Source organism: Plasmodium fragile, assembly GCF_000956335.1.
Source record: "Plasmodium fragile strain nilgiri unplaced genomic scaffold supercont1.39, whole genome shotgun sequence".
Classification (NCBI taxonomy): Eukaryota; Apicomplexa; class Aconoidasida; order Haemosporida; family Plasmodiidae; genus Plasmodium; species Plasmodium fragile.
In genome coordinates, this window is record NW_012192619.1 from 139,803 (window position 1) to 157,175 (window position 17,373).

The 17,373-nt window shown below is 37.5% G+C and overlaps 4 protein-coding genes across 4 annotated transcripts in view; 2 read left to right on the top strand and 2 right to left on the bottom strand.

The window, feature by feature from the left end:
- The window catches only part of AK88_03436 (uncharacterized protein), a gene marked incomplete at both ends in the record, with an annotated part of 6,951 nt that extends 6,090 nt beyond the window's left edge, over positions 1 to 861 (bottom strand). The window contains one exon of the mRNA XM_012481053.1: positions 9 to 861. Within this exon, the coding sequence (XP_012336476.1) occupies positions 9 to 861 (853 nt within the window). The remainder of the gene's footprint in view (positions 1 to 8) is intronic.
- Positions 862 to 4,109: 3,248 nt separating this feature from the next.
- Positions 4,110 to 7,064, top strand: AK88_03437 (uncharacterized protein; the record flags this gene model as incomplete). Its single annotated transcript, XM_012481054.1, has 1 exon — positions 4,110 to 7,064. One exon carries the CDS (start codon positions 4,110 to 4,112, stop codon positions 7,062 to 7,064), a length of 2,955 nt encoding a protein of 984 aa, XP_012336477.1.
- A 1,472-nt stretch (positions 7,065 to 8,536) lies between these two features.
- On the bottom strand, positions 8,537 to 11,766 carry AK88_03438 (uncharacterized protein; the record flags this gene model as incomplete). The annotated part of the gene is made up of 4 exons (XM_012481055.1): positions 8,537 to 8,707; positions 8,928 to 9,034; positions 9,166 to 9,270; positions 9,453 to 11,766. 4 exons carry the CDS (start codon positions 11,764 to 11,766, stop codon positions 8,537 to 8,539), a joined length of 2,697 nt encoding a protein of 898 aa, XP_012336478.1.
- A 3,545-nt stretch (positions 11,767 to 15,311) lies between these two features.
- On the top strand, positions 15,312 to 16,554 carry AK88_03439 (uncharacterized protein; the record flags this gene model as incomplete). The annotated part of the gene is made up of 6 exons (XM_012481056.1): positions 15,312 to 15,331; positions 15,434 to 15,602; positions 15,814 to 15,898; positions 16,086 to 16,231; positions 16,329 to 16,409; positions 16,507 to 16,554. 6 exons carry the CDS (start codon positions 15,312 to 15,314, stop codon positions 16,552 to 16,554), a joined length of 549 nt encoding a protein of 182 aa, XP_012336479.1.
- Positions 16,555 to 17,373: the final 819 nt, after the last annotated feature.

Below are 17,373 nucleotides of genomic sequence, written 5' to 3' on the forward strand. Positions count from 1 at the left end.
GCCGTAACCCTTTCCATCAGATCCACCATAGGTGCCGTAACCCTTTCCATCAGAGCCACCATATGTGCCGTAACCCTTTCCATCAGAACCATGCTTATCATAATGGTCATATGGAGATGCGGTAGGAGTTCCCCCCTCGCTTTGTTTGCCAATTAAATTGTAAGGCCCATTTCCTAATTCATCATAAACCCCAGGGCCTCTATTTTTTGCGTTAGATTTTGTGGGACCTGACTGAGGCTCTGAGAGTTCATATTTCGCGTTGGATAAAGAATCCTGTACTCCTTTATCATGCCCAAATTTATTTTTGCGCCCTTGAGATTTCTTCATATCAGCCCTTCTTTGATTGTTTATCCTTTCTTCCTCTTCTTCTTCTTGCTTTCTAATTTTTTCATATTCGTCTCTTAATGTGTCTTGTTTATTTTTTTTGAACCCAGCATTTCCTTGCTGTCCGTTATTGGAGTTATCACCAGGAGCAGACATATCAATATGGATCCCTCCACCGCCATGTCCTTTATAGTTATTTGATGCTGGCCTTGACTCGGATCCCACTCCGGATCCTTTATTAAATCCTGTTGGTGAATGTCCTGCATCAGTTGTTGAACCCAAATGTGTTCCTTTATTGGACCCCATGCCCGAACTTCCATTTTTATTACTTGCATTCGGATCATTGTCGTCTTCCTGTTCTTCCTGTTCTTGTCCAGGCATATAAAAAATAACTTTGGTTTTTTTCTTTGGAGTATAAGTTGGGCTCTCCGTTTTCACATAATGTTTTCCATCTTGTACGCTTCCATTTCCCCCTTTTGTATTTATAGAATGAATTCGTGCGCATATGACCAAAATTAAAAAAATAATTTTTAACATTTTACTGTTTTTTTGCGATTATAAAAGGGGAGGAAAATAAAACAAAATGAAAGGAAGCGATGTGAAACCAGAACAAGACTCACACAAGGTGCGAAAATATAACTAAAGGTAAAGAACAGTTCTACTGGGGGATGAATACTAGGGTTGAGCTTAAATTTTGGGTGAGGTGAAAATTCAAGTGATTAATTTTTGCGTATGGGACACATTGTAGGGAACGTTGCGTCGATTTGCAGTTGCGTAGAACATGCCAGTGTGTATGTTCTACGTGTCCATCTACGTGCCTGTGTACGTGTCCGTCTAAGCGCATATCTATGCAGACGCCTAAACAATGAGCTGCGCTTGTATGTTCATTATCATATTCAACAGATGAATATATGGAGTGAATTCATTTGTCAGCGAAAAACTATTAAATCCTCACAAAAATTAGAAACTTAAAAACTAAATGAGGCTAGGTCATAAAATTGGAATGGTCGAGCATGCATGTACATTTTATATCTGGACACATATGTAACTCCGTATTTTTTTTTTTTTTTTTTTCCGATTTCGGTTTTTATTTGAATCGGAAAAAAGAAAAATCGAGCTCCTACATGCGCAAAATAAAGTATACATAAAATCAAAAACAAGAAGACAAAGACAAAAACAAAAAAACTAAAGATCTGCGCAGAAACGTAAAAGTGTTCTAAAATGAAAACATGTTTATTGTAGCAAATCATTTAGCATATTTCTAACTTGTTCACATATATGCTACGAAAAAACGCACAATTGCGTTAAAATACCCACCTAGGATAACGTGCACGTCTGTTCCGCAATAAGGAAAAAACTGCGTGACATAGAAATAAAAAAATGGAAAACGAAAATTCAATCCGTCTGCAGTGGTTGTTCGTTTAATTTTTCATTCGTCTGTCCATGTGTCTGCCTATCCATTTGTGTATTTTATTTTATGTTTTTTTTTTTTTTTTTCACCCTTCCGACACAATTGCACAAATGCATACACATTTTAGACAATTTCCTTTTTTAAATGTTCTATTTTGTCCTGAGATGCCGCAGTTGACCGTTTGCACAGTAGCGCACAATTGTAATTTAAAAAATAAAAAAAATTGGAATAGTTGTATAACACAACATTTGTACTTTCCGCTATACACAAGCGTCAATTTATTTTTTTATTTTTTATTATTTCTTTTGATACACTTTGTGGCATATGTTTCTGAATTGGTGTAAAAAATTCAGCAAAAAATTTGCAGCATATATGGCTGCGTGTGGGTACGTATTGGTATGTCATTTTTCAGAAAAGCAACAAAAAAAAAAATTTAGAATTAATATTTAAAAATGCATATACAGAAAAGAGTGTCAGCGTGGCCATGTGGCATTGTTACAGTGTTACAATGTGGGAAGGTATATGTACTGCAAGACAAAAAAGGGTACATTTTTCCCTCACTGCATTTCCATTTGCACTTTGGTCTGTATTTGTTTTTTTTCTTTTTGTCTCATAAACAGATTCGTAAAACAGGAACATGTCAAATTTTAAAAGAGGAAAAAGTTTTACGTACGACTCAAAGAGGAAGTAAAATGCGATAAAGGTCATATATTACGTGTGTGACCCCCCGCTTCCCTAAATTTGAACATGTAATTAGAGTTTTTCCCGCTAATCATACAATATGTTTTTACTAACTACTGATTGTGTCGGGGTGTGTTTTCGCGACGGACAAAATGGTAATCATCACTAAATTAAACAGGCATACTTTTTGTTCTTTTTTTTTTTTTCAACAGTTTCCTTTGCGGTTGATTTAACGGACATGCTTAATTTTCGTTAAACTGTAAGCCGCACGTTTACGTTCTTCTTTACCTAACAGCTATTTTTTAACTGCCAACACACCGTGTTAGGGTTGCAGAATGAAATTCCTTTTGATCTGCCATGAACAGCTATTTCTGTCCACTGTGCTTCTACGCAGCAGTGTGTTGCTTCCTCCTTATAAGCTGATCGCGACGTGAAAGCTTCACCTTCCCCATTGAGCTTTCCGTACATTTTAGCATTTTCGCATGTCCATAGGAGCATACGACACACCTACACAGCAGTTGAGTAATTGACAGGAGTTGTAGAACAGCAAGCCGAATTTTTCTTTTTATATGCGACGGTTATTCTGGTACTTTTTTTCGGTTTTTCCATTTTTTCCATTCTTCCGGTTTCTTAAATACATTACATTTGTAGCTTGGGCCCTTTCATAACAATGTCTATTTTTTTTAAATTTTCACAAGCTCGAGCCCGAGCGCGAACATGACAAAAATGCTTTAACAAGGGCAGGTGTTATAGAGTAATGCTGAATATGCATGCTCGTTTTATTCATTCATGTGGCCATCCCCACTTTTACGACAACGTAAGTTCCTTCTTAAGGTTTCCATCCTTTTATTAATGCAAAACAGGGAGCACTGGTAAGACGTAAATATTTGTATGTGGTGAGGAATAATTTTTGAAGGTTCGCGCATCGCTTGCATTTATATATATATATATTTTTTCCCCCGGTTTCGTTTTTATACATTGAAGTGAAAAAAAAAATATATGGTTGCGGTGGGCGACACTTAATCGTAAAATACGCAGGCGGCATGTTTCTTTTTTTTTTTGTTTTTTTTTTTTTATAAATTAAAAATTTTTAAATTTTTCCATCCTACAACTGATTTATTTTTATGCATACATTTTTGCCAAAATGAACTGCAATTTTTTTTAAGTTTTTATGTTAGTTGCCTTTTCGTTATGCAATTCGCACGTCGTATGTAAAAGGGAAAGGGAACAAATGTTACGTGCGTACGTATGGGGATAGATACCATGGGGAAGCCATAATATTAATATAACCATTTTAACGAGCATATTTTGCCCACTACTTGTTCATTTTGCCTTTGTCGAGGCTGTCAGTTTGAGAGGCCTTCTTTTACTTTTACGTATGCTTTTTATGCCCATTTTACTGCAAACGTTAGTGGAGCTTCCCGTGTTGCCTGGGCTGCTATCACAAGTTTAACCATCACAAATACAACGGCGGATATAAAGCACACAAACGGGAGTAACTATGCCTACAACATATGTATTATATCGCGTAGCTCATATGTACGTAAGACCGTAGAGAAACTGTCGACTGCCGCATTTTCCCCGTTGCGCCTTTTCCGTTTTTGTTGGTGGCAAATTGCCAGCCACGGTGAAGCTTCGAAAAAAGAAAAAAAAACGTTGTCACCATTTTTATAAATACATATTAAACTAAAAAATGAAGCATAGACCGCATTTGAAACAGCAGAATAAGCATTTTAAAAAGATAAAGAACCATAAGAAGAATAATAAGAATGCGAAAAATTTGCAAAAGAAGAAAACAAAAAATGTAGTCCAAAAGTACAGCAGTATATTGCATCGGGCATTTCAGTCTCATAATAGCAAAGTGAACAACATAAAGAATGAACTCGAGGAAAAATCAAAATATATACCTTTCTATAACAGCTTAAATATCTGCTTGTTAGGATTCCACGAAGATGCTGATGTATTGTCCTTTAAGAAAGAGTTTATAAAATATTTGTGTGAAAAAAATGGAGATAATGTCATAACAGACACAATAAATTTGTACGATATATATACAGTACACGCAGAAAAAAAAAAAAAAAGATCGCTTGTAATTTACGACATTCCAAGAGACATTTACGGAATTATAGACGGAACAAAATGTGCAGACATTGTCTTGTGTATATTTAAGGATGGGGCAATTGAGAATTCTTCGTTTGACGAATTGGGTTACAATCTTTTATCGCTTTTAAAACTACAAGGTGTTCCATCCGTCATCGGGGTAGGCTATAACACGGATGAGAGCAGCAAACATTCTCAAAAATTCGTAACTAGATATTTCAATTCGGAATTTACCCAACATGATAAAATATTTTTCATCAACAGTAATAGTGGGGGCACCGACGGATTAAGCAAGAATGGAGATTTTTACAAACTGTACAGCGAAATTATGAATATGAAAATACGAAACGTTTCTTATCGGGAGGGCAGGGGTTACATGATGGTCAATTCTTATGCGTACAATGAGCAGACGGACTCCATATATTTGAAGGGGTTTGTCAAAGGGGCAGGGTTTAATACCCAGAACCCTGTACACATAACAAACGCGGGGGATTACTACATTGATAATATATACGTCATAGATGTGATTACGTCGAAGAGCAATAATGGTGATGAAAAAGTTGATAGATCTTTAAATTTCTTCAACCAAAGTGAAGGAATCAATTCCAACATGTTAAGTGACTTTCTAACAAGACAGGCAACCCCCGACTTGAACTATTACTATAACTGTAACAACATTGATTATAATTTTTTGCCGATACAAAATTGTGAAAATAGGTGTAACATGAATGATGAGGATGACTTAGTGTGCGTACGTCCGTATATGGAGGAGGAGCACGTCATGCAGTGCGATAATTTAATGACGCTTAGGGATAATAGCATAGCGGACGTGACCACCGACAGAGGGCCAAGTGAGGGGCTGTCAAACAGCAGGGATGATCATCCTGGCGATGGAGGCGACCTTGTGTATAGATTTAATTTGGACAGTGCATTATCCCACGGGAGTAGTAGCCAAAAGGGGTGGCTTCACCGCGGCACAAACAGCGCTACATGCGTGGAGCAGCCGAATACGTTCAATGACCTGTACGCGTCCTCCACCAACATAAGTAGCAATAACACATATAGAGGCACAGACCAAAGGTTCCATTCGAACCTTGCGTGGGAATATGTGTCCAACGAGAAGCACGAAGTGGGCGAAGACTTTATATGTTCATATAACAGGAATGAAACTTTGAACGCTAGAAAATATTTCCTGGAGAGTAATCAAACGTGTAAGAAAGAGGAATATAATTTAAAAAATGGTGAGGAATCACGGGCAAGTAGCTCCCCTGAGGATAGCGACGAGGACGATGATGATGACGAACAAGAGGAAAATGTCCCCACGAATGCAGCGACGAATAGTGCTACGAATGAAGACGACATCGAAAGGGACTCCAACCATTCCGACCACGTCTACCTGTGCAAAAATATAAGTGCAAAGGAAAGATTTAAAAAGTACAGAATTCTTCAGAGCTTCAAGTCGTCCTACATAGACGTGTATGAAGATTTACCAGTGGCATATTCACGCATTTACGATTATGAAAATTACGAAAATTTAAGTAAATATTCAAAGAAAAAATTTTTGGAAAATTCTAAAATTGTAAATGGTGAATTTACCATAACGGATGCTTACTGCTTATTTGTTATAAAAAATGATGGTAAATTGCTGCACGTAATAAATGAAATAAGGAAGAAGAATTTGCCGATTGTCGTTTCAAGTTTGTTGCCCTATGAGAGAAAGGTGACCGTCGTCAATATGGAGGTGGAACGAATGGCATCATATTCTGAACAAGTGGAGTCAAAGGAGGTATTCGAAATTGTGTGCGGATTTAGGCATTTTATGGGTTGCCCTATTTTTAGTGAACAAATTATTAAGGGAATACAATCCAAGGGTAAATATGAGAAGCATTTGAAGCATGGCAAGAAATATGTAGCTTCCATATTTGGTTTCACAACAGTAACAAATGCCCCCGTTTTCTTGATAAAGAGGATTACTTCATGGGGGGATGCAAACAATACGTATTCTTTAGCAGCACAGGGGGGTGCATCTGATATGGGATTAATTGGGCTGAATGGGGGTAATACGATGCAGCTGGAAGGATACCACTACAATGGAGAACAACCTAATGTTACTCACAGTTCTGGTGATGCATATGCTAATTATGGCACCGATTGTGTGAATACCACCTCCGTCATTGTTGCACATGGAAAAGTTGTCAATTGTGACTGCAAGAGGATAATTATGAAGAGAATAAGCCTATGTGGAGATATTTTTAAAATTCATAAAAAAAAAGCAGTCATTCGAAATATGTTTTATAGGCCCGAGGACATAAATTATTTTAAACCTGCCCAGTTACATACAAAATTTGGGTTGACTGGAAAAATACTGGAATCATTGGGTACCCATGGAAAAATGAAATGCCTCTTTAGTAATGTCTTAAAGCAGCACGATAAAGTTTTTATCCTTTTGTACAAACGAGTTTATCCGATGTGGTTTCCCCCCACGTGGGGCGGTGACCTTGACTTGGGCCCCGATGATAAGCCCGTGCAGCGCAAGCTAAAGGGGTGAAGTGTAGCACAAATTGTAAGTTCAAATGGGCTTTATGTGCCCATCCCCAACAGAACAGCCATTTGCAGCTGCGTGCTCTATGTGCTAAATTCGTTTTTTTGATTTGGATAGGCGAATATTCATGCAGGCGCGCGCACACGCATAACACAATTAACGAAGAAGTGCTCGATTCATCATAATTGTTTAGTTCAAGTAGACCGAAAAATAGCGGCATTTTATACTTTGTGAGAAAGTGTACACAACTTGTAATGCTCTTTAAAAAAAAGAAAAATGCTTTTAAAAAGAGTATTGAAAAGGTGGAAAAACATTTTCCACGTTTTAATATTCCCCTTCTGTCGTGAGTAAATTATCACACGGGGGATTTGAACGTAAATGGAAACAAAAACAAAAAATATTCTAATCCAACAGCGTTCGTGCTGTGTAACATTTTTCTGTTTCATTTGTATATTGTACAATAGTATTAGTAACTTCTTTTTTAAGTTAATTTTTTTTTTTCTTTCTTAACGCAAATGAACTAAATAAATAAGGGAAACAAGTCCAATTCGATGTTTTTACATTTTCTTTTTTTTAATAGCTAGAAGTTAATTTTTTTTTTTTTTTTCGAGCATAATTAGGAATGATGGTAAAACAAAAAAACAAGGGGTACATGTAAATGTAGGCATATACTAAACGATGGTGTAAGTATGCATACATATGCGCACACACGCGAGCACATATATACACAAATACATGTGTACGCGCGCACATGTGCCCAGCATCAGTGTACACAGTATAACCATTTTGCAATAACATTATTACGCAAAAACAACTTCTTTTCTACATTGTATAAATTGAAAAAAAAAAAAAAAAATGTGACCTACATAGACAATACATGGATAACGAATATTCATTAAGCATGGCAAAGCTTTCACCATTAATAATAAAAACATGGTATGATAAAAAAAAAAAAAAAAAAGATGATAATGAATGGTTTTTTACACATAGATGTGAGCAAAAGGGAAAAGGAAAAGCAGGGAGCATGGCGAAGGGAATTAATAAAAGGGAACACACACATTATGGGAACCATTAAAAGAGGTGTTACTAACACATAAAAAAGGAAATAATATACTAATAATATTAATAGAAGCAATAATGGTAGCAGAATGGTGGTAATTACAATAGGAATAGGAATGACTATAAAAATAGACATGGTGAGAATACGCATTAAAAATTAATTACTGTATAGTTCCTCTTCCTTTAACATTATTATATCACCGCCAATGTCACTGTCACTGTTTGTGCATTTTTTGCGCACGGGGCAGCTTGGCATCCTCAAAAACAGCACGCATAATACCCGCACGTGGGTTCTCGAGCGAATGTGCACACGTTCACAAAATAACCTCCCGCAAGCGTACACACTCCGCAATATACAACGGAACTCACGCTACAGGACCACCTCTGCTACGGCTACTATAATACCATGAAGAATTTCCTCATAGGAGCTCAATATTTTCTGGGTACTTTTTCGGCGGGGAAACATTTCTTGATGTTAAATAATTATTCTGGTTGGAACGATTCCTCGTTAACCTGAAATCACTGTTTCGCGTTCTGTTTCTATCGTTGGCATATGACAAAAGTGTGGGTACATCTTCTTCATTGTCGTCCTACAGGTGTTTTTTTTAAAAGGGGGACATATAAATCAGTAATATCACATTCATAGTTTCAACATCGAAGTGTGTGGCGCTTACGGGGTCCCTGTGCCTAGATGGGGGTGTCCATTACTAATTGGCTTGCCCCCTGTGTGCAACGCGTTCATCATGGCAGAACAAATCGTGCACATATAAGCGACACGATGGGGAAGGCCACTCAGCAGCTGGTTCCTACCTGCTCCGCATCTATAAACTCCATTTCCGGCTCAAAGACGTTGGTGCTTATGTTTCCTCGTTTCGTCTTAATGACTGAGTACTTGACATGCTCGAAGGTGTCGAAACCTGCACGGGGAGAGGGGGCGCGATAAAGCATGTGCACAAAACATGCTGAAAAATGTTCTCAAAAATATTCGCAGATGATGCAAATGCCTAGATTGACAAAACTTTCCTCAGGCTGCTCATTCCGTAATTACCATAGTTATAAAAGAGGTGCTTAAATTTGGGGTTTCGGCAGAGGTACGTCACTATGAGCATGATTAGGCCCAATATGAACAGTATGAACAGGATGGACTTGGCGCCTGCAGAGCAAAAAAAAATAATATAATGCGGTGAAATGAGATAAGGGAAAGCACCCATGGAGCAAAACCCATGTGGGAACCTTTACAACTACGATGCTCACAAAGAAGGTACATCATTGGATCAGCACCATAAGAAGAAAAGATATGCAAACAAAAAATTCCCTCCATCATTGTGCACTTACTTCTGTTAAATGGCGCGTGAGCGGGACAAGGCACGGGGACCTTATCGGGGACCCAACCATTAACACATATATCCCCTGGCACCTTTCTGTACGCATTTGCATAAAAATAAGAACTGCTTGTACAACCTTCGATGGTCAGCGTGGGGTCGTTCGGCTTACACTCGTAACTTCCCACTTTTCTTGTAAAGCCTGTTTCACATTCGTAATCTTCTGGTGTACATTCACATAACTTTTTATCAACAGTTCTTTTTAAGTCTTTTCCATTAAAACATTCAGATGTTTGCTTTCTTCTTGTGTAAGTAATTCTTCTTCCTAATATACATTTGTCTGAAAAGGATCCACTGGTAGGTGACCACGTTTCATAGTCCGAAGAAACTGAGTCAGCTGCCCATAACCCTTTACATAGAGGTTGGCCAAGTGCATTAAAATCTAAATGGTAAAGCACCCCGACATCGTTTCTTGTTCCATATACTAAAAATTCAACTGAAGAAGAATTTGGCTCCGCAACAATATTATCAACGTCGATTGAAAATTGTCCTAATTCGAAATCGAACCAACTTTGTCCTTCATTCCAACTGAAAACAATTTGATTAGTTTTACGCAAGTCATCAGCCATGACTATCAATCCACCATGGTCTCCATATTCGTAAATATATGGCCCTTTATGTGCTTCCATCCATGTAACCCCCCCATCTCTTGACAGGAAAGTATTCACCTCATCACTTTCGTATCTTAAATGGCTACCTACGTTACCAGTCCCCATAATTATCCCAACAGCATTTTCGATGGAGTAAAAAGGGGCGTACTGATGATAGTTTGTAATACCATGTAAGTGTAAGAAGCAGTTATCTCCACAGTCATATTTATTTCCCCTACTATCAACTTTGGGTGCTTTCAAATAGGACCAGTGACCACCTTTATTAAAAGAAATTACAGTCCTAACGAGGTCCTCGTTTTTACCCTTGGCTGCCTGTTTTTTCCTCTTCTCCGTATTTGTCTGAAATGGATTAATGTCTTCTTCCAGCTCTGCATTAAAATTACGAAATCGCAAATCTTCATCTTTTATATCATCATTTTCATCAAGAAAATTGGCAATGTACACTCCATCCAAACTTAGTATTCGATCAAATTCACATTCCCCTGATGAGGTTCGAATATTATTTGGAAGAGAAAGAGTATAATTGAGACCAGATGCATCCGATATATATACATTTCCTGTATTGATTCTATCTGATGATGTTCCATGATTTACATGAAGCATAATAGCACCTTCGGAGGTGTCTAAAACGGTATAGGATTTTTCATGTATATTTTCTGGCAAGTTAGCTTTATTAAAAGTTTTTCCTCCATCTGTTGAAACCATCATGTTTACAGTTTGCTTTATGACATCATTTAACCTAGCCACAAATATATACCCATTGGAAATTAAAAATTTATTTCCCTGTTTCACTAATACATCTACATTTTTTCCAAAATTGACTGTTCTTACAAAATCTACATCTTTTGACCATCCACTGAATCTCTGTTGATGTCCATTTCGGTTTTTATGTCGCGTGTAATAAACTGTGTCTTCTGAATTGGTATCTTTATCTCCCCAATTAAATTGAACAACATAAATATCTATAAGCTGGAAAGTGCTACCTAAATCTTTTGTCACCGACAAGGTTTGCATACACTCTCCACTTTTTTCATCGGTAGAGTAACAAGCTGATGTCCAAGAGGACACCAATGCCCAATGAGTCTTAGTACTATGGAATTGCCAAAAGTTTATTTTATTTTTATAATTTATTAAACGAAATGTTTCTCCGGAATCTTCCGAGATGAAATGATTTTTTTGGTTACCTATAATTAGAACTATATTTTTATTTACTGGGTTTACCATGATAAGATCTACGGTGGTTAGCTCACTGTTAGGATTTGGTGGCTCATTTTTATTAACTGGATTTTCCGACAAACTACTCGTAATGTTGGTCCACACTTTCCCTCCGTCCGAACTTCTGTACAGTCTTCCCTTGACTGTTTTCACCAGAACAGTCATGTGATTGTTGCCGCACCATTGGACATCCTCCACGGCACTATCGAAATTGATTTCACTCACGGAAACTTTCTTTTTGGCTACTTGGCATTGTGCAAAACGGGTTAATGAAATAAAAAGGAATAAAAAGGTGAAGAGCAGAGCTCTCCTGATATGTTTACTTTTATCTCTCTCTTTATTTCTATCTGCACGGTTGTAAGCACTGGTTCGAATTTTTCTTTCATCTGCGTCATGGTGGCACTTAAATCGTGGTAACTTCGTTTCGACCTTCTGTTTCATCCTTTACGTTGTGTGAGCGGGTAGGTATGCGTTTGGAGGGCGCAACGGGGGGTGCGCGACGGGGACTTGGTCCTGTTCTGACAAGCGAGCAATGTGTGTGTTTAGCCTGCTTCTTCGAGTTCACATATGCGCATTGGGGTGGTTTCGCGTGTGATGACCGAGCTGCGTTCTGTCGTTCGGTTTAGCCCATTCAGTGTTTACACCGTTATTACCTAGCCCGTTATTCTAATCCCCTTTGCACTTAACTCCTTATAGGTAAACCCCTTTATACCGTTGGCGTACAGGGCACGGAGCTTTAGTGCGAAGAACGGAGGCGCGTTAGCATATACGCTTACAGGCATGTATAAGAGTGTTCACATATACATACGAACGTATGACCTCACGTACACGCACAAGCCTTAAACACTTTTCTTAATTTCAAACATTAACATAAAAAAAAGGGGTAAAAACTATGGAATGAAATTAAATGTAGGCTTTTTTTATTTCTTCCTATGAATGTAAAAGATAAATAAAAAAAAAAAAAAAAAAAATTTCACAATGCTGAGTTAATTTTTAAAATATCGTTTTATTATATATGGCACAGAACACTGCCTCTTTTTTTTTTTTTTTTTTTTTTTTTTCATTACAGCATATAATACGTTTACACAGAAAAGGGACATATCTGTGTAGTTGCTTCTTAAGGCGAAAAAAAAGGTGAGAACAAAAAATCCGACGCCAGTGTGAATAAAAATGTTTCTATTGCTGTAGCATTAGAGAAGTTTTTACCTAACAAGTTGTGCATAAGTGTTATGCAATAACACAAATTTATAATTACGCATATGCCTCTATGTACACGTTATGTATGCCGGAGCACCCTTGCATTTGTACACATCAACGAATTCGTGTACTCAATGTGCTCACAGCAGTCAAAAGGCATTCGTTAAAAATGCCATTAAGTGCTGAACAAAATAAGTTTTGAAAGGGTGAGGGAAATAGAAAACTTGTAAAGTTCATTTATCCATTTATGGAGGGTACATTGCGTTCAGCCGAAGGCTACACTGAATGGGCAATTTTTATTTACTTAGTTCGTTTTTTTTTCCCTTTTAAATATACACCCCAACGTAAGGAAGAAGAACATCAACCTTCGGCTATTAACGTAGGTTCGTGCGTTTCTCCGAAATTGCAGCGCGTAAAAAAAATGTACCAATAAGGACACCGATCGGGCAGTTCAAAAGAGAAGCGTCTACAGTGAAATGTATGCGTGAGTGAAACGATCTACATGCTCACCCAAATGGCTACAATAATGAGCGTACGTTGAATTTTTGTCCTTTTTTTTTTTTTTATGAAATGTACTGAGTGTGGAAAACTTGGCTTTGTACGAGATGACGAAATAGGGAAGGTTTGAATATATGATGCATGTTAGGAGTTGCGCTTCTTAAGAGAACAATGGGGGGAATACCATATGACCGAAAATGTTATTTTTTTTGTGTGAAAAATGAAAAAGAACGCACACACTGGTTGGTTCAGAGTGAATACGCCTGTGCATGTATATATACACGTGTTCATTTATACGTGGGGGGTAATAAATGTGTTTAGCTCATTCGCTAAACAAATGTTTCTGTAACGATCGATGCAAGCAAACAATACAGGTATTTGGGCCCACAGAGCTTCTAGCAAAGATTTATAATTTGCATCCAATAGATATATACCTTTTAGCAGCATCTGCGTGTCCGACATGTCCTATTTGACTGCACGGGCAAAGTTCCATTTTGCGTGAACCCCTATCGGATAATCCGAATACTGCGATTAATCGGAGGGCCAAGCAGGTCACCTTCCCTTTTGCACACTTAAAGAAGCAGCAATCTTTTGTCGGAAAATTTGCAGATTGAGCGTCACGCACACTGTCTCTATATGTTTAACCGTAAAAAAGTTAAAAACGGCAACTGCTTTATCTCCGTTGCCCCCAATGAGCAATACATTCAACACCTACAAATTCTTTTTATGGTTACTATTTTAAAGTGAAAATAAAAAAAAAAAGACATCTCCCTTTTTAACCCTAACTTATTCATGACAGCAGTGGAAAAAGCGGAAATGGGAGGGGGGCCGAATAAATTCCTATCTGTTATTATATTTTTGAAAATATATATGTATATTTTTCTTTTATATGTTCATGAGCTTCCCCTTCTCGTGTTCATTTGTTCCCCCTTTTTGTATGTGAATTTCCTTCTCCTGCTCACGTGTTTAACCTTTGCGCGCTCTTTTGCTTTATTAACCACTACACATTTGAGAACGCTTATTCGCCACACATTTTTTTACGTTCGGTTACTGACTTCACCCTCTGATTAATTTCACCCTTCTAATAAAATTCCCTATTTTCCCCTCCACCGTACTGGATATGTGTGCATGAACGGGCAGTAACATTTTCAGGGCAAGTGCACGCTTTGCGGAAAAGGCATAAATAGGGCTTCCCGCTTTATAGTGGCTATTTTGAGTACACATTCGTGCTCTCACGTTAGGGTATTTAGCTCTGTGTTGCGGTTTGGCTGGCTTTGCGCTGCGGTGTTATTGGCGCGTATTAGGGATATAATGTCATTGCATTGGGGCTTAGTACCTTTTTATTGCGCCTTTTTATTGTCCTTTTTTAAAACCCTTTTGCCAGAATTACCTCGACGAGCATATGCTACGCCCAAAGCGATACATATCCGCCCCCCGCATGACAATTTTATTTTGCAGCCTGTGCTCGCAAATGACACATTTTTTTTTAAAGTAGGGAAATTTGGCGGGAAGCAAAATTCTTATCAGGCTTTAAAAATTACAGCACTATTTCCACTTTTGTAAAAATGCGATAAGTGTATTTTATTCACTGAGGAAAATTCCTGCTGCACATTTACACATATCCGCTGCTGTTAATGTAAGATGTGTGTTTGTAAAATTATTATTTGTTTCCAAACTGAGCTAATGCTTGTGCTTTGCCCCTAAGGCCACTTCTGTACTTAAATTCTTGTACAATTGTTTTTTTTTACATTTTCCGCTATTTTTGTTTCGTACATTATAACGACAAAAAAAAGGAAAAAAAAAAAAAAAAAAAAAAAAAACACGCATGAGCAAATGTACAAATCATAGTGGAAAAAGGAAGATGTCCTTTGCGACTTATTTATAAAGACTTTTTGCGCATAATTATAGGGGGAAAACTAACGAGAATGTTTATGCTTACATTTACACTTTTGTGACGCTTTTTTAGCAGTTTTTTTGGACAGAGGTGGGGCATTTCCGTACGCTTACGCACATGCGTACATACATACAGATATATATCACATATATATATATATATGGGTACACACGTGCGTCCTTTCCCCCGTACGCATTTTTCATAACCACCAAGATAGCCACAAAGCAAGGACCGTGTTGATTTCTGCTTGTTTAACTCCGTTCCATTTTGTGCTATGAGTTCGTAGACGTGGAAAAATGGGGTAGGCGCAAATGGTGAAATGCAAGCACACTGTCCGCACGTTCATGTGCCCCCTTTTATAGACTCAATGTGCATTATGCCAAGATAGAAGTTGCAAATGCCGCGTGATATTTATGAGTACATACATTTGTGTAAAAAAAGAAAATGCAAATATATCAGAACATGTAATATGCATGTTCCCTTTCTTTTCTGCGTTCCATTTTTACCACTCCAACGCAGAAACACACAAGCAATATTATCAGAGAAAGACCAAAAGGATTTGTTACAAGCAGCTAATTTTAGCGAAGTGGATATAAAAAAAATGTACAAAAGATTTCTTGAACTTGACACAAATAAAAATGGACAACTAGATCCAAATGAATTATTCGACGTTCCTGAAATAAGCGACGTAAACTAAAAATAAAAAAAAAAGCCAGTTTTGGAATTGAAAAATGAGAGACATTATTATTTTCTTTTTATAAAACCGTTTTGCACTATTTTTGTGTTGCACGGATGTGGTCCTATGTGGACACTACACGATCCTATCCGTATAAGCTCATCATATTTTCCGCCCCTCACGTGTGTCTACTTATTAATGACAACTTATTCATACCTTTTAGAACCCACTAGTCAAAAGAGTCATATCAATCTTTGATTCCAACTCGGACGGAAAAGTTTCTTTTGTGGAATTCTTAGTTGGCATAAGTAAAACATGGGCCATAAGAGGGGCCTTTTTTGTGGCGTTTAATTATCATGCACTGTGCAGCTCAACACAGCCGCATCGCGCGTCGTTTTTATTTAGTTTTATCTGCTGGAAGAGCCATTTTGTACACCCTTTTACGTACCTCTTTTTTAACCCTTATATTCCCCTATTTTCTGCCCCTTCTTCTAGCCAAGCTAGCCTCGAGCACAGACGACTTCCAGAAGAAAAAGTTTGCCTTCGATATCTACGACATCAATAAGGATGGAATGATATCTAACGGGGAGCTGTTTACCGTTATGAAGATGATGGTGGGGAATAACTTAAATGATATACAGGTAAAATTTTGTCGTCCATCTTTTGAAAATTTCTGCGTTCCTTGGTTTCTATCTCGTTCATTATTCACTGTTGTTATCTTCTCTTCTCTCCGCGCAGTTGCAACAGCTGGTCGACCGAACCATTATACAGGCCGATAAGGATGGAGATGGGATGATTTCCTTCGAAGAATTTAAAGATGTACGCCTTATTGTTGAGAAGCATTTTTACACTATGATATATTTGTGTGCACGTCATATCATTTTTATGTAACCCCTTCCTCCCCACCTCCTTCCAGATGATATCCCACATGGACGTTGGAAATAAGTTGAAGCTAGATCTTTAGGTTGTAAATATAGCCGATCTGTGCACCGCCAAATGTGTATACCTATTTGCGCATGTTTCTCCCCCCTTCTGTGTATCAACCCCTTTTTTTTTAGACACGTATTGAATTATGCACCCATCCGGGTAACCAAACTACTGTGCATACATATTTATGTGTGTATAATGTCACCACTGATTCATCATTTATTATTATTTTTTTTTTTATTTAACCATTACAATATAAATTTTTATTAATAACCATTTGTTTGTTTTTCCTTTTTTTTTTTTTTTTTTAAATGCGCCATTTCGTTTTACCATTTTTAAGTGCACACAAATTTTGACAAATTTAGACAAAGCCCAAAAAATTACAAATTAGAAATGTTCACATGGACAAAATCGCTGGTGTGGCATGTACCACGCTGATTTGAAGGTAACCGATTGGGATATCTGCAGATATGTGAATAATTCCTACTGACGTTGTTGTTGAGTAGTGGCACAAATGTTTCCTCTAGCTTTACCAGACTGCATAATTCGGAAGTTCTTTTTGTCTTCTCTGAATCTGTGTCAGTTATTTATTGCCCGATGTGGATATTCCATTTGGCAACTACACCGTTTTGCGTTACAACTACGCGTTGGTAAAGACAATTGGTTATCTCCATGTAGGTGAATAAAAGGCGTAAAAGTTCTCAATCATATATGCTAACTCATATAAACATACGTATGAGGAAACGGTCTATGTACGTTATACACTGCGGGCTTGCACAAATATCGACACTGTTCTATACGCGCAATTGCTGTGTTTTTGAAAAGTGTGCAAAAAAAAAAAAAAAAAAAAAAAAAA